Source organism: Neopsephotus bourkii, unplaced genomic scaffold (assembly GCF_033783945.1).
Source record: "Neopsephotus bourkii isolate Nb327-2 ecotype Australia unplaced genomic scaffold, CSIRO-AGI_Nbou_v1 NB_1678, whole genome shotgun sequence".
Classification (NCBI taxonomy): Eukaryota; Metazoa; Chordata; class Aves; order Psittaciformes; family Psittacidae; genus Neopsephotus; species Neopsephotus bourkii.
Window position 1 is genome coordinate 62310 of NW_026902152.1, and position 22397 is coordinate 84706.

The 22397-nt window shown below is 51.8% G+C and overlaps 1 protein-coding gene across 1 annotated transcript in view; it reads left to right on the forward strand.

Annotated features, from left to right (window-relative positions):
- VAC14 (VAC14 component of PIKFYVE complex) overlaps positions 1-22397 on the forward strand; it is a 65188-nt gene that overhangs the window by 36000 nt on the left and 6791 nt on the right. The window contains exon 14 of the mRNA XM_061375816.1: positions 7477-7609. Coding sequence (XP_061231800.1) covers positions 7477-7609 — 133 coding nt within the window. The remainder of the gene's footprint in view (positions 1-7476; positions 7610-22397) is intronic.

Below are 22397 nucleotides of genomic sequence, written 5' to 3' on the forward strand. Positions count from 1 at the left end.
CAGGGGGTTTGGACTAGGTGACCTTTAGCGTTCCCTTCCAGCCCACACCATTCTAGGATCTGTGACAGCATAGGTGCAAACCCTTCATCCTGGTCTCCAGCTCTGCTCTTCATGGGAGGAGGAAGCTCCCTCCAAAAGGATGTCAATAGCATCTGCTGCCTCATACAGGGTAGCTCTTGCACATATCTCTTCCTTCCTTTCTCCACAGCTTTGTAAGGAGAGGTGGTTACAACCCTTTGTTTCACAGGAGGCGCTTTCCTCCTGCTCAGTCCAGTCTCTCCCGTGTGGCTTCCTGCTGGGGATGGTGGCGTACCCTCTGAGCACTTCATGCTGTATGATGTTTACAGGGAGGTTGACTCTGTACAAGGGTATGCTAACATGCTTGTGGCCACTGGTTTCTAACAGCAGTCCATAGATATCCCATGAGTCAGTGGATAACTCCAGGGGATGCTGCTAAAAGTTCCTAAGAAACATAGTGTGTTGAGTTCTGACCTGCTATATCCCTGCACAAGAATAGGTCCAGAGCCTGGACCAAACTTGAGATATTATGTGAAGAGAGTTGCCTATTGACAGCTTTTTGAAGGGTTTTTTTCTCAATGAGCCAAACCACTCACTTTACATTGCCTTTCACTTCGTTTGTGTAATCATAGATCTGCAGAGGTGGCAGTGTAGGACAAGGTCCCACCTCTAGACAGTCTGCAAAATGTTAGGGTGGCCTCTCAAAACATGAGACAAGAGTGTGTAGACTGCAGGGATTTGTGAAGGGTAGGAGAGAAAAGGTGGCCCGTTGTCAGATGGCTCAGATTTGCCACACTGGCTTTTCCAGTGGTAGGGGAGGATAAAAGTGAAACTTCTCCTTACTCACCCTTTCCACAAAAGGCCAGGACTCAGCTGGCATCACACCATGGACACTCACTCTTGAAGGAGCCAGTTTCCAACAGTTCAGGAACAAGAGTGGAAGAGCTAGGTAGTCATGAGAGGAAAGACCTGTTGCTCCTGAGTATTCTGAGCTCAGCGCTTCACGTCCTGGTGCTTGGTGGCTTCACCGTCTTCTTCCCAAAGAAAAGCTGGAATTGCAGAATTGAAATTGTAGGTAAGACCACTCCTAGCCAAGCGTATACCCTTCATACAGTTTCCTTGCTGAGCTGCCTCAGTTTCCCCAGGATGTTGCAAGGAATTTGGAGAGTGGTGTGAGGAATGAGATGAGAACCATGAAACCAGAAAAATGAATGAATATTGATGCAGAAATGGCCTGACAAAGCCCATTGCTGCTTGTTCTTGTTTGCAGGTTTTCTTCCATATGCTTCACCTTTCCATGCAGTAGCCTCAGCCCAATATAAACTCACCACCAAGCATAACCAGTCATATTTTTGCAGCTCTGCTGGCTATTTTCTTCTGCTGTATGTTATCTCAGCTGTAGCCCTGCTGCATTTTTGCTTATTGATTCACCTTAACAAAGAAAAATGAGCCAGTAGTGGTCTGCTAACCTTCCTAGGAAGCATGATCTTTGCCTACTGCCTTCTTCCAAGGCAGGTACAAGCACACACCCCCACTGTGTTGGGATGTATGCTTGTGCTCCTGTGAATCCCACACTCTGTTGTGTGGGGGCATCCAGAGGATCAGTGCAGCAAAAACCTCATTTGGCATCAAAATACACACCCTGGCCTGTCAGTGGGGAACCCCTTGCCAGCAAGATGCTGAAGTCTTGGGAATTGCAAATCCATGGCTCTTTAGACAGGTAGGAAGGGGAGAAACATCCACGTGTGCAGGCAGCCCTGCAAAAGCAGGCTGAGCAGAGCCTCTGACCATGCAATCCATAATTTCAATGGATTTACTTCCTCAGCAGCATTCTGTGCTCTGGAGAGAGGAGGTTTTGCAAGCCCAGCTGAGCTGCCGACACATTCACATCTGTTTCCAGCTACACCATGTGCCGGGTTTTTGGGAAGCAGGAGGGGGAAAGATTTGCCTTTTTTACAGCTCTATTTTTATCCCACTCCATGAGGCTTCACCGCCCTGTGTTTGTAATAGCTGAAATTCAAAACATCCTGGGGAAGGCTGCCCGGGAAGAGGGGAGATGCTGCGCAGATTCCCACGTCGCCGCCCAGGTTTTCTCCAAGCACCATCTGGCAGAGCCAAGCCCCATGCGGGTTGAAGGCTCATGGACCAGCTCCGGTTGCTGCTGGGTTTATCCTGTTGCTCCCAAAAGAGCTGAGGGAGCTCGTTCTCTGAGCTGAGCAGGAAACTTGATGCTCGGGTGGGAAGGATGCTTGGCCCCACCAGCTTTTAGCTTCCCCTCCCTATATCTGAGCTAAAATTGCTTCAGTTAGGGATTGTGGTAAATTATTTTAGCTTAAACCACTGCAAATTCCCATGCGGAGACTCTAACCAGCTTACCCAGCTTTAGCTTGCTTCAGAAGGGAATCAGTCCTGGTCCAATCTTATTTAAATTTGGTCTAAATGGAGTTAAGCAAGTCCATGCTGGTTTTAATTAAGACCAGTTTGAAACCAATTATGGTAAATTAGTGGAAGTTGCATTGTATATCAGGGTGAAGTTTGGTGCTTTGTGTTTGAGGCAGAAAAATCCAAGTTATGTCAGGGTCTGTCAGGCGCCCCTGGCACAATTTGGGAACACTTCGGCCACTGTAGGTCTTAAGATGGCTCAGCCTATCAAGGAGCCAGATGGCAGAATGTTCCAGGCTGCTGTACAACATGTATTCATAAGGGTCTTAATATAGATCCCTAATTGCCTGTCTCAGTTGATCTATAGCATGTCCATGCGAGTGATGGGAACGGCATCAATCGCTGGTGAGCACTTGGGATGAAGCAGGGCTTTTGGCAGATATTTGCTGTGCTTGAGCTAGCACCCGCGGGTCAGGGGGACTAATGCCGGTGCTGGTTTTGGTAATCCAAGAAGCAGTAGCTTGCCTGGGAAAGTATTTGTTAGCCTGGCATCCTGGGATCGTAGAATCATAGATGGTTTGGGTTGGAAGGAACCATAAAGCTCATCCAGTTCCAACCCCCTGCCACAGGCAGGGACACCTTCCACTAGAGCAGGTTGCTCCAAGCCCCATCCAAGCTGACCTTGAACACTGCCAGGGATGGGGCAGCCACAGCTTCTTTGGGCAACCCGTGCCAGGGCCTCAGCACCCTCACAGGGAAGAACCTCTTCCTAAGAGCTCATGTCAACCTCCTCCCCTTGTCAGAGCCTTTGTCCAGAGCCCCTCTCCAAGTTTCTTGTCAGCCCATTCAGGCACTGGAGCTCCTCTAAGGTCTCCTCAGACTGATCCCATGCAGATCGCATGAGGAGATGTGCAGATCCATGAAGGAGATGTGCAGATCTCAGGAAGGCAGAGACAAGCCCTGCACTGCCTTTCCTTGAAGAGGCCTGGAGCTGCCCCAAGGTCTCCCCAGAGCCTTCTCTTCTCCAGGCTGAACAAGCCCAGCTCTCTCAGCCTGTCTACAAGCACAGGTGTTCCAGCCCTTGGAGCTCCATCTCCATGGCCTCTCAACTCGCTCCAGCAGTTCCATGTCCCTCTTGTGTTGTTGCCCCAGAGCTGGATGCAGGACTGCAGAGGGGGTCTCCCTGGAGAGGAGCAGAGGGGAGAATCCCCTCTCTCTACCTGCTGGCAAGAGGATGCTCTAATTGTTGACGAGGTTCCTGGCTGTGTGGTCATGTCAGCCATGGAGCTGCAATTTCCATGTGCCTTTTGTAGCCTGTTTCTGCCAACTCTTGTTTCGCTGCTCTGATGTTCCCATGGGACCAGAATTCTCATTTATTCCTATTATAGTGGATATTTTGGCTGAGTTTCATCATTCTGAGCAGGGATCTTTCTTCTTTCAGCTCCCTGCTCCATGCCAGATTAAAAAACCCAGGCAGCAGAGCCGTGACGTGCTACCAGCCCCTCTCCGGGTACGTTAACAGCTGATCTGGCAGGTTACGGATCTGCAAAGTCTCACTTCAGGGAAAGGGGGAGAGGTGCAAGCTTCAATTAATTAAGCAGTTTTCCTAACACTTCTCTCTGCTTGTCTCTCGTGCTTCATAGAAACACTTGACAAGCTGCTCCTCTGATTCTTTTGAGCCAGAGATGCCATTGTGCTGAGCTTCGGGCTACACCAGGAAGGGTTACACGAGAGCAAGGTGCCAGCCACTTCCAGGCATCCTGTAAACACAGAGCAAACAAGAAGTTTGGAGGATTGGGAGGTTTTGCAACTCCAGCTGAGGTTTGGTTTAGCCTTTTTCAGCCTGAAAGACTCCTGCAGGCTGGTTTCTCACCGCCAGCATCACCCATGGAGAGCACTGGGAAGGCTGCTCCAGGGAGTGTGCTGTGGCAGCAACCTCCCCTAGGGACATGAAGTGGGAAGGGGTTCACTGAACACCAGGTGGCCAAGGGGTGGAGAAATGATGCCTTTGGAGTCTGGTCTCAGTGCTCCCAGATGCAAAGGATGATTATGGATCAGCTTCCTGGAATGGGACGACCATCATAGCACTTTGCTCTCCTAAAAAATACAGGGATGAGACTTGGTTTTGTCATCTCTGTGTCCCCGTCCCTCCTTGCTTCCTGACCACTGCCTGGCTTCCTCCAGGCTTGGTGGTTTGGTAGTGAGTTGATGGAAGAAATCAGCAGGACTGGAGATTGGTTGTCCTACAGATTGTAGCCAGGATCTGCTTCCTAAGGTGATTCTGGCTTTTTCGGTACTTGGCTGACCCAGATGGTCTTTCTGAGTCTCCAGTCTGAGAGACAGGAGACGCTGCATCACGTCAGGAGCACTTATTTGAGGGTTCTTTTGGGTGGTTTGTCTTGCACTGGCATTCCTAGCCTCCTGGGTTTTGTTCAGTGCACACCACTGCCAGCACCCCAGCAACAGGAATGATGGATCTTCCAGGGAGGAGAGAAATTACTACCACCTCCTGTTTTTCCCTTGGGATGTGTTTTAGGATATATAAAGGCTTGGGCTGTCACCAGAAGATGTGTGAGGCTGTGGTAAAGTGCAACACTGTCTGTGCCATGCAGAGGGAGTGCTGGGCAGGAGCTGCTGCCTGTGCTCCTGCCAGGTTACATCAGCCCTGGCGGCAATGTTCTCATTGCTGGGCAGAGGGTCAGAGAGCCAATTTTGGGGATCTCAAGAAAGAAGAAATTCACAGATCAGTTCTTCCCCTGGACAAGCGACAGTGCTGGGGCATTACTTGCTGGTGGGGATGAAGGTGTGCTGCTGAATCTTGGGTTGCAGTGCAGCTCTGGTTTGGATGCCTCAGCGCTCCTGACAAAATAGGCAAAAAAATACCACTTTTGCAGCTTTGAAAGGCAGTTTCCATCTGCTCTTCACCTCCTCTCACCACCAGAAGGAAAACCAGAGCTTGCTTTTGAGGCTCTGCCCATGGGAGATACAAGGCTGAGAGATAGGCAGCCACCATGGGCTGCTCTGTGTCCCCTTGTCCAGACCATGTCTCTTCCAACCTGCTTCTGAGCAGCTGTAGTGAGAAAGTGGTGCATGGCTGTATTTTCGTGCTGGGTGCTCCCTGCCTCTGAACAAACACACCTTTGTTTTGGAGCATGTTGGCTCAGATCCTCTTTTCTTTTTGCCCAGATCATCTTTCCCACAGCTGAGGGGAAACACGATGCTACGGCAAACACTTGTGCTCTGGGAGATGCTTGCTTCAAAGCCTGGCTTGAGGTTTCAGATGTACCGAGAGGGGGTGAACATGCGACTGATGGGGAGGAGACTCCAGGTTCTGGTCCAGATGATCCACTGTTTCATTTTCATTTTTCTTTGGCTATGTCCTCTTGGATGCTAAATCCGATTCTGAGGAAGCTGCCCTGCCTGTACCTGTATCAGTGGGACAGCCAGGGTGGAAAACAGCCCAGTTGCTCTTTCATCAGCTTTCCTGGGCTTTGGCAGCTTGATTGCATCTTTAATTGGCTGCTCCATGCTCTGTTGAGTCTCGGCAGAAGCAGACAACATACATAAATCAAACTCTTCAGGTTCCCATCAGCGAGCTGATGGAAATACTGGCTGTTCTCAGGATGGGGGGAATAGCCTAGGTGTGCTCGTGTGTCCTGGGTTACGTCCTCACCACTGTTAGATGTTGTCTTTCTGAAGGAGAAATTAAGGGAGGGAGCACCCCTCGTTGCAAAGTCACCTTTAGAACTCTCTCTCCAAACATTTGCTCTGAGAGCTGTTCTTCTGAATAAACCACCTCCCCTGGAGTGCTGCTGTGGGAAAAGTAGTCTTTACCTGCCAGCTCCCTGAACTTGTGGGTCTGTAGGGGTATTTTTTGCTAATGCTCACTGTGTACCCTGAGCTGGAGATGCTCCTCTGCCAGTCCTCCCTGGTTACCCACCCCACAAAGACTCAAGTCAGGGTGTCTTACCAAGCAGGTCCTGCAGCAGCCCATGCCCCTTACAACCTGGAGCACTGTTTGCTGTTAAATGAGCAATAGAAGTCCCTCAAAAGTGATTTTATGGCTCTGAGAGGTGCAGAGGGGTATGTTGGCTGCTTGGCAGAGGCTGTGAGCAGAGGCTTGCCACCTCTGGGTGCTCTGTGTGACAAGAGGGTGCAGGGCGTCCCTCCCCTATACCACTGGAAATCCTCCGGTCCCAGACAAAGTGCCTAAGGCGAAAGGATGAAAACACCTGGAAGTGCTTTGGGTCTGGATATGTCAGAGCTTGTTGAGGCTCTCCTCAGCACGCTGTCTCTGCTTTCACACCCAATCCTTTCCTTCCAGTCAGGGCATTTCCCACACCCTCCATGCTCAAGAGTCTGGCCACTCTAATTACCTTCAGCTTCTTTTGTTAAAAAGGGTATTTGCAAATGAAGAACAAAAAAGCCACATTTTTTTTATACAGTCTCTAAGCCTGGAGCTCTTCTGTTGTTTGACCAGGACTTTGTGATAGCTCTAGGGCAAGCTGTGTGTGACACTGTTGCACCAAGTGACTCCTACTCAGTGGAAATCGTGTCACCAGGCATAAACCGATGGCCCCCATCTGTGATCCAGGGCTGAACGTGTGTGATGCTGCTATGTGCATGCTGGGCTCGGAGTATCTGGGGCCTGTGGGGCTGAATTAAAGGCTCTTCAAGTCACTAGCAATCTGGTTTTGGGGATGAGTGTACCTGCCATACCCAGGGAGATGGGATTGCGTGTTGATGCAGAGCCTCAGGCACCTCTTCTGCTATCAGCTACTGAAGCTGAACGGCTCTGGAATGATTGCCCATAAAGCTCATTTCACCCCCATGTGCTCCTTCAGGGTCTGGGATCATCAAAAGACACTTTCCACTGGGATGGAGAGAGTTGTGGCAGGGCTGGAGCCGCTTGAACTGAGCAGATGAAGGTTATATGAGGCCTGGAAATCTTTGTTTCAAACCCTAAAGCTCCCGTGCCAAGAGCTGTGTCCATGTTTTGCATGTCTGCTCTCTGACTGAAACTGCTTTGGCAGGAGGGCCCCGGCTGCTCTAACTTGCTCTTCCCTGCCTCCCCAGGCATGAAAGGCTTGGAGTGCTCACCCTCCACTCCCACCATGAACTCCTACTTTCACAAGTTCATGATCAACCTGCTCAAGCGCTTCAGCAGTGAACGGAAACTCCTGGAGACCAGAGGACCCTTCATTATCAGGTCAGAGCACTCCACCAGCTCACCAAACCCCCACAGGCACCCCCAGGGCAGGGTGGGATGGGGAATAAGCCAAAACCTTTTCCTCAAGCCTCCTTCTGTCACTGGTGCACTGTTTCAGAGCAAATGGGATATGCCTTTCACGTGTCAAGGCACCATATTACTCACACGAATCTCCAGAGGCAATGTAACTCCTTATTAAACAGCATTGTCAGAGTCTGTTTCATTAAGAAGCAACTAAACCAGCCAGAGCATGAAGCATTGTACTCAAGTGTGCTAGGTCAAGTGAATCCCTACACCCAGCTCAGCTTGATGCTCCCCCAGCAAAACCGTCGTCCCCCAAAGCTGCATGTTTCAATGCACAGGGTTGGTAGGTTTTGTGGTAGAGGCTGGTAAGCCAAGTGTCGTGGCAGCTGGCGGGGCATCATCCTTAATGCACTGAAATCTGGGGCAAGGGACAGCAGTTTCTCAGCTCACTGGGAAATAACATGCTTAATGGTGTAGAAATCAGTGAGGGGGTTGGTGGGATGAGCAGGCAGGACTCTGGGTTTTAATCCCTTGCTTTCAGGGAGGTCACATCAAAACAAACGTGGGGAGAGCACGAAACCCAAGTCCTGCTCCTGTGGGAGAAGAAAGGCCTCTCCAAAGGTGGAGGGGAGCAGGAGGTACTGGTGGGGTGGTCCTGTCACTGTAATCACAAAATAAAGCATGCAGAGCTATCTCTGCTAAGCTGAGCTGGGGGTTGAGTTGGGCAGCAGTTTGTGCCCAAGCCTTCGGGCAGCCAAGAGCTGCTGGATTCATCCTGTGAGTGGTAAGCATCCAGGCAAAGTGTTGCAAAAACAGTGAAAAGGGACCAGGGCAGGGTTGCAGCTGCTGTTTAGGCTGAAGATGAGAATTTTAGAGCTTCCCCCCACTTACATTAGATTTTAATGTAATATATTCCATTTGCTCCCAGAAAAATCTACCTGAGCACCTGTTTTGTTTCTTCTGATAGGAGCCTGGAAATGTTGGGTTTAATATATGGCTCTGGGGTGCAAAGAGGTGCATATGGGGATCTAAGAATGGGGCAGAGACAAAATCCTACTTGTAGAATCCTCAGTCTTCCCAGTTAGCACAGCCCTGGATTTGAGCAGCCATTGGCAGGGGAAGTGGCCCTATTCTGTGTTAATGGAGTGGGCAATTAGAGCAATAGGGGCCCATTTAGAGATTCTCCTGTATCATGGCCACCTCAAATCTCCCTCTGGCTCTGGCAGGATGAGGTTGGCTGGTTAGCCCGGCTTTCCCAGCAGCCAGCCAGCAGTGCGGCAGGACTGGCTCACAGCAAGTCACATGCTGGGGCTTTGTACAGTGATTTATGCCCAAAATAATCCACTAAAGTTTAAAAAAATACATATATTTATATGACTGCCCTTTGTCAAGTCATGTTGTGGGTCACACGGGATAGAGGTGGTTCTGGGAGGGATGAGCCATGCCCTCAGGTACTAGCGATTAACTCTGAAACCTACTGATGGCAGTTGAAGTGCTGGTGTTAGTTACATCTCTGCTGCCTCAGGAAAAGGCAAGATGGGAATAGTGGAGAGAAACTTACAGGATTCTCTGGGAAAGATTGATCTCTTGCCAGAGAGACCCGGTGAACATGGGAGACTCCTGGTGCTATTTTTAGCCACGTTTCCAATTGAAGCCGTATTTGAGTTCCCATGTTACGTCCCTCCCTGTCCACGGGTCAGCTCAGCTGTTTTGCTCAGCAGAGTGAGAAGCCAGCATAATTTTTGACTTGGGAGGTACTGGTGGTGCTTCATCCTGGACTGGGGAGCACAAGGGGATGCTTGAGAGACCAGGACAGCATGTGCTAAAGCGCGGTCCTCCCCCGCGTGATCCTCGCTGGCACAAGCCCTTTGCTCCATTTGTCCCCATCATTTTCCTCTGCCCTCTGGGACCACTGCTGCACATTTCTGCTGCTGACTAGCCTGGGAATAGCAAAGCAGGGAAGTAAAATAGACCTGTTAAGTTTAGGCAATGATTTCCAGCTACAGGATTAGCGCACAGGGGAAAGGGAAATGGGAAACAAGGGGTTTATTCAAGCACAACACAGAAGTTTTCCCCGTCACATTGTCAGTGCACAAGTTCAAACATCCATGAGGTCAGGTGGAGGGTCTGTGGTTAAAAGTAGTTTATTTCTAACCCAACCCAAGCTTGTTCATGTCTGGTTGCTGACTCTGAAAGGACTTTAGTTTCTCTCCTGATACGGCCTCACAGTCCCAGAGCAGAGGTTATAGTACATTGTGTGCTTGAGGACACAAGTGTGGTTTGAGCATTGAGCTCTGCAGGAGTTTGTGGAGATGGGACCATCTCTTGCTTTGTAGGGACCTGTGGTTCCCAAGACATGCAGAGCTGTTCTGGTGCCTGCCTGGTGTTTGGAGATTGGTGGAAGAAGCACCCGCAGCCCTCCCAGTCAGCTCACCTTTGAGCCTGGCTCTGGTAGAGATGGGGGCTGATTTGATGCTGTCACCATTGATGACCCTGGTCCCAAGCTGGTTATCTTGAAATGCCAAAGAAGACAGGGTTGAGCTAAATGGAAATAAACTACCTTTAAAATAACAGGCAAGCAGTTCCAAAAGTTTCTGTTGCTCATGTGGAAGAACCCAGATCATTTCTTCTCCCTTGCCTGGGATCACCATGCTGGGAGATAACCGAGCGCTGGCACACAGTCCATCTGCAAGTACTGCTGGTGCATCTAAGAGATGCTCTTCTTGGTCTGCTGCCTTTCCGTGATGGGATCCAGGTGTGATGCCTTCTCTATGCCACCACCCACAGGGACCTCATGAAGACAGAGGTTATGGTTACAGCCTAAACCCTGGCAGGATCAGAAGGGCAACATCCAGGAAAAGGCTATTCAAAGTTGCTTAGGTGCCCCATGAACACCTGGGTGAGGATCCTCTTTGTGAAGGGATGTGCTGGAGGGGTGCTCCTAGATTATCACTCTTTCCACCCTTTTCTTGAGGAACCACAGAGGTTGGCAAATCTGCCTCCATGGTCTCTTCCAAGGACTTTTTTTGGGCTGGCACCAGTTTTCTGCATCACAGGTGATGGGGGTTTTCTTTGTGGGTGAGTCTCTCTCACTGTCACTTGTGGCTTTTTAGGCTGGAAGCCGGTAGTTATTCCGCATTTGAAACTCAGAATTCATAGTGCTGTCTTCTCCTCTCGAGCCAGGCATGTTTGCACCCAGAGGTGACTCCCAAAGGATTGTCTGAGGCAGGAGCATCAGCCATCGCTCAGTGTTTCTTCTCACCTTGACAAGCAGACCCGAGACCTTCCAACCTTATCACAGATTAGGGGCTATCTGCCCTAGCTGGCACATGGCTGTCCTGGATTCAATAGAACCCTTAAGCAAGCAGCAGATATTCGCATTCAGCTGCTGGCCTCCGGACGATGGCTTGGAGCACCAGAAAAATGCAGAGAAGCTTCCAAAGCATCACATGGCCCCTTGGAGCAGGAACCCTGCAGAGGCAAAGCTGCTCAGCCAGTCTGGAGTCAGGCAGCAGAATGGCACTGAGCTCTTCAGCTCACACTGAGATTTAACAGGCCGGATTTAACACTCGCTTGTCAGTACCTGCTCTAGGGGATGGGGGATTAAGTGAGAGGCTAAGCTGTACCCCACAGACAGTTTGAGGATAGGGCTGGCTGCTCTAGCAGCTTGCCCTCTGAAGAAACCATCCTCTCCCCTCTCATCCCTCCCCAGGGCTGGTTGTGCAGCTGCTGTGCTGTCCCTGGAGTCTGTCTGAGCTCTGGGAGCCAGTTTAGCTCACTAAGCCCAGCCTAGCACCAAAGCAGCTGGCTTTTTGCTGCTCTCTGAGATGGAGCAGCTCAGACATCTGTGTCTGACACACCTTGCCAGGACAGCAAAGGAACCCTCTGGGGTACAGGGTGTGTTTGAGTGGTGGGAGACATCCCTGTGTGCGCTGTGTATGATGCTTTGAAGTGTGGGGCTTAGCTTTTAAGCCCAGAGAGGCTGTTTTCTCTCTGAACAATGGCACCCTGGGTCAGGAGATGACGCCTGAGTCAGCACTTTGCTCCGTAGGCAGGGGCCCATGTGCAGGGGTTGTCTCAGCTTGTTTTATAGAGCTCTTAAGTAAACCTCCCTGCTGCCTAGCACCTTCTCATGGGGAGTTTTCTGAGGTAAAGCTGTATGGAAAGGGGCCCTGGGGCAACTTTTCAGCCACCTCCTGCACAGTGCAGCCGGAGGGGCTTGGCCGTTTGACTGGGGATGGTCATTGTTTATTGGGGGGATGCTGGAACCCAGTGGGGGTTGGCCAGGAGGGTGGGCTGCTTCTTCATCTGCTCTGGAGGAGCAAGGCTGGAGCAGGTAAGGTTATTTAGTCAATTTATGGCATTAGCTGGGGAGGTGGAAAATCCCAAGTCTTGTGTTTGGGCCATGGATTTATGACTCCTTCAGATGGGAAGAGTTCACCTGTTTGGAAATCCTGGCTTTTCCTTGAGGTCTCAAAATCCTGCCAGGATGAGGCCAGCAGAGAGCAGGACAGGGAAGAGAACAGAGCTGGGGACAAACACCAGCATGTCACATTGGGTGCATGAAGGGCTTTATGGTGATGCCCTTGGCATGGGCCTGGGGTGGCCAGTCCCTTCTTTCTGGACAGGAGGGGACTTTTCTGCCTCTGAGAGAGGCTGGGACTGACTGTGCAACACCCCTTTCTCCTCAAAAAGTAGGGAAAAACAAGCAAAGTGGGGTTGAACCTGTAACTGTGATGAGGAATTGGACACGAGTGGAGCAGAGGAGCAGAGGGCCAGCATGTTCCGTAGAGCACAGTCATCCATCTGATGCTCTTGGCAGGCAGGCAGTGAGGAGCATGTTAAATCACTTTTTGCTCAGCCTGCCTGGCATTCCCAGGGCTGTGCTGTGTCTAGGGGAGCAGGAAGGGAAGGGCAGCCCGCCAGCATTCCATAGGGAGGGCTCTGGGGAGGGAGTGGGATGGAGGTTTAGCTGCAGGCTTGGATAGCAAGGGATACACTGGGAATCCTGTATAGAGCTGGTGGCTTCGTTGGTGGCAGGCTGATGCTCAAGGCCTGGGGTGCCACCGTTCTGCAGTGATTCACCGTCCCCCTGCCCCATTCTAGCCCCGCTACCACATCCTTAACTTCATTTTTTCCTCCTGCCTTGTGGTCCCACCTCCCTGTGCATTATCACCCCTTGCTAGGGAAGTTAAACAAAATCCTCATCTTCTCCCAGGCTTGGATGCTCTTGAGCTCCACTGGACACACAGTTTTCTTGGCCAAATATTCCGGTACCTCCCCATGAGCTGTAGGCTTCCAAGGCTGGTATGTGGGACCCCTCCTGCTCCTTCTTTGTTCAGATGTGCTGATGCTACCATGCCCTCTCCAGCTTCCTCTGCCAAACCCGTGACCTGAAAATCCCTCTGCCCCACCAGCAAGTGAATGAGGGCTGGGGTGGCAGGCCAGGGCCACGTGTCACCTCTTCCTCTCTCCCACCCTCCAGACCGCTGTGTTGAGGAACAAACCCTGTGTTTGTTTTTGTGGGAACTGTTCGACTTGTACTCAGCAAAGGGGAAAAAAAAAAAAAACAACCAAAAGAAGGGGGGAAAAAAACCCACAAAAAAACAAAAGAAGGGAAAAAAAAAAAAAAAAAAGAAGTGCAGCTCCTTTGATAAACTGGGATATGAACTCGGGTAAAATCCAAACAGCTGTGAGTGCTACAAGGGAAGCTTCTGTGTCGGGAGGCAGCGAGCCTGCGAAAATACAGTGCTCTGCCTGCCAGGATGTTCACTGGCCGCCTGCCCTTCTGCCTTAATGAACTGTAAGCTTTCCATCCCCACCCCTCGTGCCTCAGGAAAGGAGGAACCGGAGGAGAAAGCTTTGTATTTATTTATTTATTTGTTTGTTTGTTTGTTCCGCCAGTCTGTAAAGCAGAAAGGGCTCCCTCCTGCCCTGTGTGAGCACTGGTGATGGAGCAGGCAGCAAGCATCCATCTGCTCACTTCTCCTCGCTCATCTTCCTCTGCATCTCCCTTTATACCCTGCTTGCTCCTCAAAACCTCCTCTGCCCAGCCCTGGCTCCAGCCAGCCACGAGGAATCCCACATCTGGAGATCCAGAGTGGTGCTTTAGTGGTTTTGTGACAATCACACTCTGCTTTTAGGCATCTCCTGCTCTCCAGCCCTGCATGGTGAGCACCTTGGAGGCTCTTCTTGGGCTTCCACGTGAATGTGGAGTGAAACCAGCACCCCCACTGTACCTCCAAAACCTCTAGCTCTCAAGTTGCCTGTTTTACATAATGCAGTGAGCTCTGTAAGCCCAAGGGAGCATGTGCTTAATGAGGTTTTAATCCACTGAGGCTATGGGGCTCCTCACTACTCTCCGCAGCCCCATGGGGCACAAGCTGGAGGGGAAAATCCTAATTTCCCCCAGGCTAGAGGTTGGATCCAGGATTGCAACACACTTGGAGCCATCAGCATTGTGACCTTCATGATGGAGGAGCCTGGTTCCTCTGCCCAAGACCCAGCAAATGATGAGATGCCTCTACTGAGCTGGCGGGAACCAGCCCCTGGGAATGAGCTTGTCCTGTTCACTAAAGCTGCTCTGGGACCAGCCGTACTCAGAGCTGCCTGGAAGGACATGATGGGTTTTCCTGTAGAAAAATGGGAACCACATGTGAACAGCAGTGCTGGAGTGGGCTGGACTAGTTTGGGTCAGTGAAGAAGGTGGAGGGGAGGAAGGGGAAATGTGTGTAGGGGAGGAAAATCCTTCCAGAATGGCCAAGTTCCTTCAAAGGGTAGGCCCCTGGAGGAGGGGGTTGGGGGGGGGGGGGGAATGTCTGCTCCCTCCCAGCACTTTCCGTGGGATTCCAGCAGGAGTGCTCTGGAAAAGCAGGATGGGAAGGTGGGGAGCCAGCAAAAGGTGGGCTGGGCAGCAGGGAGAGGAGCCTGCAGCTCCCGTGCTTGCTAATGATCACATTCTCTGGAGCAGGGCTTCAGCATGAGCAGCCTTCATGGTGTCTCCCAAGTTTTTCTTGCCTGGCCATCGGGTGAGGACCCTCATTGTGGGGAATCATCAGTTGGTGCAGGCGAGGGGGTTCACTGGTTTGGTCTGTTAGCTGCTAGATTAACCCATCTGATCCCATCAGTCAGGTCTTGGGGGTGTGTTTCCTTCTCTTGCTCTGCACACGTGAGATCTCAGTTTATTCATCTCCATGGAGAGAAAAGCCAGGACAGGGAGTCTGGGAGAGGCTGAATAACAACATTTTCTCCCCATCTACCTTCCAGGGTATCTTGCTCAGGATTTATCCCCAAAGAAAAGGGCACACTTGGTTAAAAACCTTAAGGTTGGGCTGTTTTGCTCCTGCTACTCTCATTAAGGGACTTTTTCCATTCCTGGCTGCTTTTGAGCATCTCATAGGCCATCGCTTTTCAAACACAGCTTCCGTGCTCACACGCTGCCTGCCCAGGCAGACAGGCAAGGATGCCTTAGTGCTTCCCACAATATCCCTTGCCACGGGGTTCCATCCAAGGTGGGTGCTCAAGGCTGGATGCTGCTTTGGGAACGGCTCGCACCATCTGCAGGCTCCAGAGTTCCTGCCAATGGGTCTGTCTGTGTGCTCTGCTCCCAGGATGGGATGTCCTGGGATGAGATATCCCAGGATAGTGCATCTTCAACTCCCACTGAAAGTGTGGAGCTGTGCAAAAGGCACCCTGGTTGGAGCTCCTTTCCCTTTGTTGTTCCTTCAATTTGGTGTGTGAGCTGCTCTTGCTGCCCAGGTCCTCCTGGAGCAGGTCTTCTTGTAGCCTTGGGTAGCCTTGTAGCCTTGGTTCCATGGCAAGGAACATCCAGCCACTGTCCTCTTGCATATCGGCAGGCCCTGATGGGTTAGGGGGAACGAGGCTCCCCAGGCTGCATTCCCCCTTGGAATCCCTTCAGGGCTCCCAGCTCCAAAGGCAGGCCAAGTGTCAGGGTGCACCCTATGATGCTGGAAGGCAGCAAGAGGCATCAGGTGAGTCAGGAGCGCCTCTGGCCTTGCAGGCACCTGCTTCCCTGAGCTCCAGGCTGTGGTTGAGTGTCCCCTCTCCTGCTCCTTCTGTCCCTTGTCCCCAAAGTCACACAGGGGTTAGCATTGCCTCGAGTGTGGATTTGAGCCCATCAAGAAAAAAGACATCCACTTTGCTCAAGCAAAGTGAGGGGAAAGTCAGCGGCAGGTCTGAGTCAAGGTGCTGGCAGAAGAGATGAGGCAGCTTCACCTCCCACTCCAGGGCATGCTTGTCCCCAAGCCAAGCTGACATCCATGGGATGCTGCCACCTCCTTCCAGTCATTTTTCTTTCCTTCTGGAAAGCATCACCCCCAAATACACAGCATACTCCTCCTGTACTCCACTTTCAAGCTGGTCCCTCTGCTTTCAGAGGTCCAGGGTTCCCCATCAGGACCATCTTCCCGAAAGTCTGCCTTGCTAACAGAGGGGATGCAGAGGCTTATCCACCTCTAGGAGAGCAACCTGTTCCTTGGCCGTATTTGTAGGAGCAAAAGCACTTTCGTTTCTTTGTCTTAAAGCAAAATAATGAGGGATGAGGAATGGTGAGCACAAAGACTCCTGTTTCTCTGCAAACTGCACGCCCTGAACTGGATCAGCCTCTCCCAGCTCCCATTGTTATAGCTTTGTGCCCGCTTCTTTAACCTGTTTTATTTGCAGCAAGAGAAATTACAGGGGAAGAAGTAAGGAGCTGTCAGTATTCTTGAAAATTAGGCCACAGCTGTCACCCTGAAAGGGAAGCAAGCTTCTCAAAGGATCTGCTACTGCTTTATGTGTCTTCCCCTCCCCAGCCAGCCCTTACCCTTCCTCCCCTTCAAAACAGAGGATGCTTGCATGAAAACATCACTGCCCGGTGTGAGTCCCTCTCTGGGGTTAGGTTCTGGGGAGGGATTAGTGAATGTGAGTTGTTCCACTTGGCTGGGGCAGTGGGCTGGAACCGGGATTTCAGCCCTGTGACACTGCTGCCTGTGCCTCCTGAACCCAGAATGAGACCTGGATTTGCCATCCATTTTGCCATCAAGTCATCAGCAGCTTTAAAAGTTGGGTAAGAAATACTTTGGGTGATTATTTTTTGCATTCCTGACAGTTTCAGAGGGGGAGAACTGTCTGTTTTCCAGGTGAGTCTCCTGTTGATGCTCAGATGTTCCTGCAGCATCTCATCCCTGACTGCATGCTTGCAGGCAGAACAGCTTTGTCCATGCGTCTCCGTAAGATTTCCTAAAGGAAGCTCCTGGGACACACTGACATGGGCAGCTGGAGACTGGTGCTGGATGTGTGTCTTGTGGGCTTCACCCTGGAGGAGCTGTCACATTCATCTGCATTACACTGAAGAGTTGGGCAGTGCCTTGGGCTGAGTGGATCATTAAGTTTCCAAATTGAGTTATCTTTTAGCTTCTGCCGCATCCCAGAGGATATTAGTTTGAAGAAACTTCTTAAGAAACTCTTAACTTCTCTTTGGTACAGTCCTGTTTCCTGCTCCTGTTTGCTGTGGAGCTGTGGGTGTTTCACTGACCGTGGAACTACCCAGAGGTGTTGGATATCTGCTTTATAACCTGCAGGTGACCTCTTTGAAGGGTGCAGTTCTCCAGACAGACTGCGTCCAAGGTGGGAACACAACCGAGTTCATCACAAGTCATGGTGGACGTGCCCAGCTTTGGGCTGGGCTCACAGTTTTGATCAGCAGTGGGGAAGTCATCCTGCCAGCTAGGACAGGGACCTCCTGGCAGCCAGCATCCAAGGGGAGAATCATGAAGAGCAGGTAGTTGAGGGCTAAGGCTCTGCAGGACCAAGATGATGAAGGTGTTGGAACAAGTCCAGAGGAGGCCACTGGGATGATCAGGGGACTGGAGCACCTCCTGTATGAAGACAGGCTGAGAAAGTTGGGGCTGTTCAGCCTGGAGAAGAGAAGGCTGCGTGGAGACCTCACAGCAGCCTTCAGTATCTGAAGAGAGCCTATAGGGATGCTGGGGAGGGACTCTTCATTAGGGACTGTAGTGATAGGACAAGGGGTGATGGGTTCAAACTGAAACAGGAGAAGTTCAGATTAGATATAAGGAGGAAATTCTTTACTATGAGGGTAGTGAGGCACTGGCACAGGTTGCCCAGAGAAGCTGTGGCTGCCCCATCTCTGGCAGTGTTCAGGGCCAGGTTGGACGGGACTTGGAGCAACCTGGTCTGGTGGAAGGTGTCCCTGCCCTGACAGGGGGGTAGAAACAGATGATCTTAAGGTCCTTTCCAACCTAAATCATTTTGTGATTCTGTGCTGTTTCACAAGCTGAAGCTGATCTGAAGTACTGCTGTATATTTGTACTGTGCTCCTCTGGGGGATCCCCTAGGTTGCTCTGGGGATCCCTAGGGAGCAACTTACAGCTGAGGCAGCCTGAAGACCAGCCGTGGGCTGGCAGCATAGCTCCTTCAGCAGCTGTGATGCTGGCAGCTTCTGCAGAGGAGACAGTCCATGGGAGGGTTTTCCTGTTTTCAGTGAAACACATTACACCTTTCCCTGTTCAAGGAAAGGCAGTGCAGGGCTTGTTCTGCCTTCCTGAAATCTGCACATCTCTTCATGATATCTCTCTGAGGAGACCTTAGAGCAGCTTCCAGTGCCTGAAGGGGCTGACAAGAAACCTGGAGAGGAGCTTTTGACAAGGGTCTGTAGGGACAGGACAAGGGGGAATGGCTTTAACCTGACAGAAAAGAGACTGAGATGAGCTCTTAGGCAGAAGTTCTTCCCTGTGAGGGTGCTGAGGCCCTGGCACAGGTTGCCCAGAGAAGCTGTGGCTGCCCCATCCCTGCAGTGTTTAAGGCCAGCTTGGATGGTGCTTGGAGCAACCTGCTCTAATGAAAGGTGTCCCTGCCTGTGCAGGGGATCTGAACTGGATGAGCTTTGAGGTCCCATCCAGCCTAAACCAGTCCAGGATTCTGTGATGCTCCTCCTGCTTTTTTCTTCCTCTCCCCTTCCTGTCCTAATTTTATCTGTGCTTCCTCTGCAAATTCCTAAAGGATCCCAGCTGCTGGGCTGGGTTGGGGATGCTGCTGTTCATGGCAGGAGGGTTTCAGGGAGCTGGGAGCAAGCATCATGGGCAGGCAGGTTGAGCTGGGGCGTATCCCAGGGAGCCTGGAGAAGGGAGGAAGGGTGGTCAAAAGCCTTGGGGAGGAGAAAGGAAGGGTGTGGAGGAAGAGGAGGGTGAGGAGGAAGGATGGGGGGGCTCTGCCTTCGCAGCTGCAGGAGAGGTTGTGAGCCTCATAGTCAGGGTTGCAGAGCCCCTTGGAGCATCACTGCCCTGCCTCGGCCGGCTCCTTCCCCGTCTCTGGCTCTGTCCCAGTTGCTGGCAGTGGGATGAGACACGATACTCTCCCTTCTGGGGCCCCGTGTCTGCCCAGAGCTAATAAGGTGAATCACTGGTGCTTAATGAAGAAGCACCTGCTTAATTGAGCACAGTGGATGTTGCACAGTGTGGTGGGTGACAGGATGGGGCCAGGAGTGCTCTCCATCCAGGGCTCCCTGTAGGTCCCAGCAGAGGGTATGGTGTCACCATCTGTAGCAGGGCTGTATTTCATCTTCATTTTTATGGAAAACCAGACCTTCTCCCTCTTTGAGCAAGCACTGGGCTGCCCTGATCCCCTGCTGCCCTGTTCCTGCATGATGGCTCAGGGCAGGGGACAGAGCTGAAGCAGTTAAAGGGACGAGCAGGAGGGATGGGAGCTCTGACAGCTCCGTGAATGATGATGTTTAGATTAGTCTGGTTTCCAGGCATCGAGCTGTCAAAGCAAGAAGGCTGGAGGAATGCCGGGCCTTGCCCTTAATTGGAGATGTGGCTCTGAATCTGTCCCATTACTCTGGCATGCCCTGGGTTCCAGCAGCCCACTCCACGCCAGATCCATGCCATAGAGCTTTCAGTTTGTCTCCAAACCTCATCCTACCTGCCCAGTCGTTAGTGTGGTGGGATTTTATTGTCACTGACATCACTGCAATGGCTGCTGCATCACTGAGGCTGGTTTTGAATGGGGCACAGCTCCCCAGGGTGGCATGGCTTCTGGTGACCTTCATGGCTCTTCCTTTGGCCAGCATCATCTTGCTGAGTGGTCCTTTAGCCTAGGGGGAGGACAGGGTCCCCCCTCATCAGGGGCTGGATGTGTTCTCTGGGTCCCTTGGGAGCCCCACTGCAGCAATGGAGGGCGATGTTCCCTATCTCCTTCTTGCAGCTTCCCATCTGCCTGCTGCTGCATTCTTTGGCTCTGTTGGAAAGGCTTGAATAACCCTTTTAATTTAAGGAGTTAAATTTTAATGGCCTAAATACCACATTTCATTATCATCACCATGTGCCTGTGCCAAGGGCTGCCTAACGTCTCGATGCTGCTCTGCGCTCATGCGCTGCGGCTTCTGCTTCCTCAGGGATGTTTCTTCTCCTCCTTTCCCACACTGGGAGGTCCTTTGGGATTCACTGATTCCCGTGGGCAAGGTGACGGGCAAGGGGATGCTGGTGTCACCCACGGGGATACAGGGAGAACCCTGGGGATTAGCTGGTTCCTTCATCAAGTCAGAGCACGGGCAGGTGGGAGGATGGATGGATGGATGGATGGATGGATGGATGGATGGATGGATGGATGGATGGATGGACGGACGAACGGACAGGCCACAACCAGCCTCCTTGATAAGTGAGGGACTGAGTCTTACAGCTGGGGTGTATGTAGTTGATTTATGGAGTGTATATGCATGTCTGGAGTGTAGATATAAGAGGTCCTGTCCCCTTCTGCAGCCACTCCTCGAGTATCCTGGCTGCTGCCTGGTTAGTTTGAAGCCACCTGTCCCTGCCTCCTCCCATCCAGCCTCGCGTTCCTCTCATGCCTTCAAAGCCTCCCAGGCTCTGGGGGACCCCCTCTCAGTCCCACCAGCAGTTGGGCTCAGCTGCTGTCTGCTGTCACAGAGGCCTGGCAGCTGCATAGCCAACCAGTTGTCTCCTCCTTTGAGGACCGCTTTGGGGTGTGCTGACCAAGGGACTTCATTGAGGAGGGAGTTTGGGGTCTCTGCCTGCATCAGGGGAGGCTGCTGAGCACAGGCAAACTCATTCTGCTGGTGGTTGCTGCAGAGCCTGGGGGATCTGGGGGGAGACATGGTGCCCATGGGAGTCAGCGTCCCTGGGGGTGACACAGCTTCGAAGCAGGGGGACAGACTCTGCACAGCTGCTCCTTTTATATCCTGACAGTTTCGTTTCCCAGTGCCACTGAAAGGAGGGGGAGCAATCCCAGCCCTTCCCTGCTAATCAAAACCAGGGCTGAAATTAGAAAGCAGTTTGCATTCGGCCCCCTGCTCAGCGTTAGCGAGCCAAATGTCAGAGCTCCTATTTATGGAAAGCAAAAGCCCTCCTTTTCCATGGAGGAGCAGTGGAGGGGGAACCTGACCAGTGTCCTTGCCATGGGAGGACAAGGGCAGTTTTGGTCTCCAAATTGCCCTCAATGCTCCCCAGAACCATTTTTTGCTTGTCTGAGCTTGTTTGACCTCTTTTCTTTGTCTTTCTATCTGGAAGGTGTAAAATACCACGAGCAGAAGAGCTGCTCCGGCACACCCAGCAATTGGGGTGAAACTATCCCAGTCTTTATCCCTAGAGGACCCATCTGCTCTTCGGGCACAGTAAATCATCCCACCTCATGGTTCAGTTGCCCAGCATGGCTGCTGGAGGAAACACAGCAAGGAGGAGGCATCCAGCTATCCGCTCTTACTGGAGAAGGGTGGGATGGAGCCAGCTCACTCCTAGGCTGGGCTTCGACCTGCCCAGGCTGGGCTTTTTTTGCTGCAGCTGGCACTGGCTAGATCCTGCCTGCAACGCTGTGCTATTGATTTGCTTTTGGCTCCATCAGGCTGGACTAAATGCTTCTGCCTTCCCCATCCCTCCCTCAATGCTTCCTTTTCCCATCGCTGTCCCTCCTCCAGCCAGCCCTGTGTCCAAGCGGCAAGAAATTGGGGAAGTGTTTTCATCCCCATGAATGCAGCTGGTTACGTAAGAATAATTGGGATAAATGAGCTTATTTATCACAGCTCTATTCCATTTTAGCAGGGTCCAGGGTGATTGCTGGGCTGGGTTATGTAAAAGCCTTCACAGAGCATCTCATTGTCCGGTGGCAGCCACACGGGATGCAGGAGCTGCTGATGGAGAGGAGCTGGAGTTGGGTGAAGAGGGGATGGGTTACTTGGCTGGATGAGATGAGAGGAAGTCTGGAGGTGGGGGGGGTTCTTCCTCCATTTGTTGAGGAAGGAAAATCCGTTTCTTCATTCCCCATCCACCCCCCACATCCTTAAAACACCAAGCTTTAGGGTCTTTGATGTCTTAACTATAGCCGTGTAGTCTTCCACCAGTCCTTCTCCACAGGGTCAGGGGCTAGAAATTTGCCTCCTCCCTCCTCCTCACCCAAGGAGGTGCAAAAGTGATCTCAGGGAGGGGGGTTAGATCAGATATGTCCCACCTCCTGGCCTAACCAGGCAGCTGTCCAGCACCTCTCACCCAGCCTCCAAAGCAGATGCTCCTTCTTTCCCCTCTTAAACCCTTCTGATGCCTCCAGGGGGGATTTAGTTGCCAGCTGAGATTATCTGTTGGGTGATGGTGTTTGGTAGGAGTTGGGGGAAAGAAGAGGAGCTCTGGGGGATGCCAGCCTCTTTCCCAGTGCCAGAGTTCCCTGTCAGCCTATAGGGAAGATGTAGGGACCCAGGGAGCATCCCAGTTTCAGGAGAAGCTGGGAAACAGGGTCT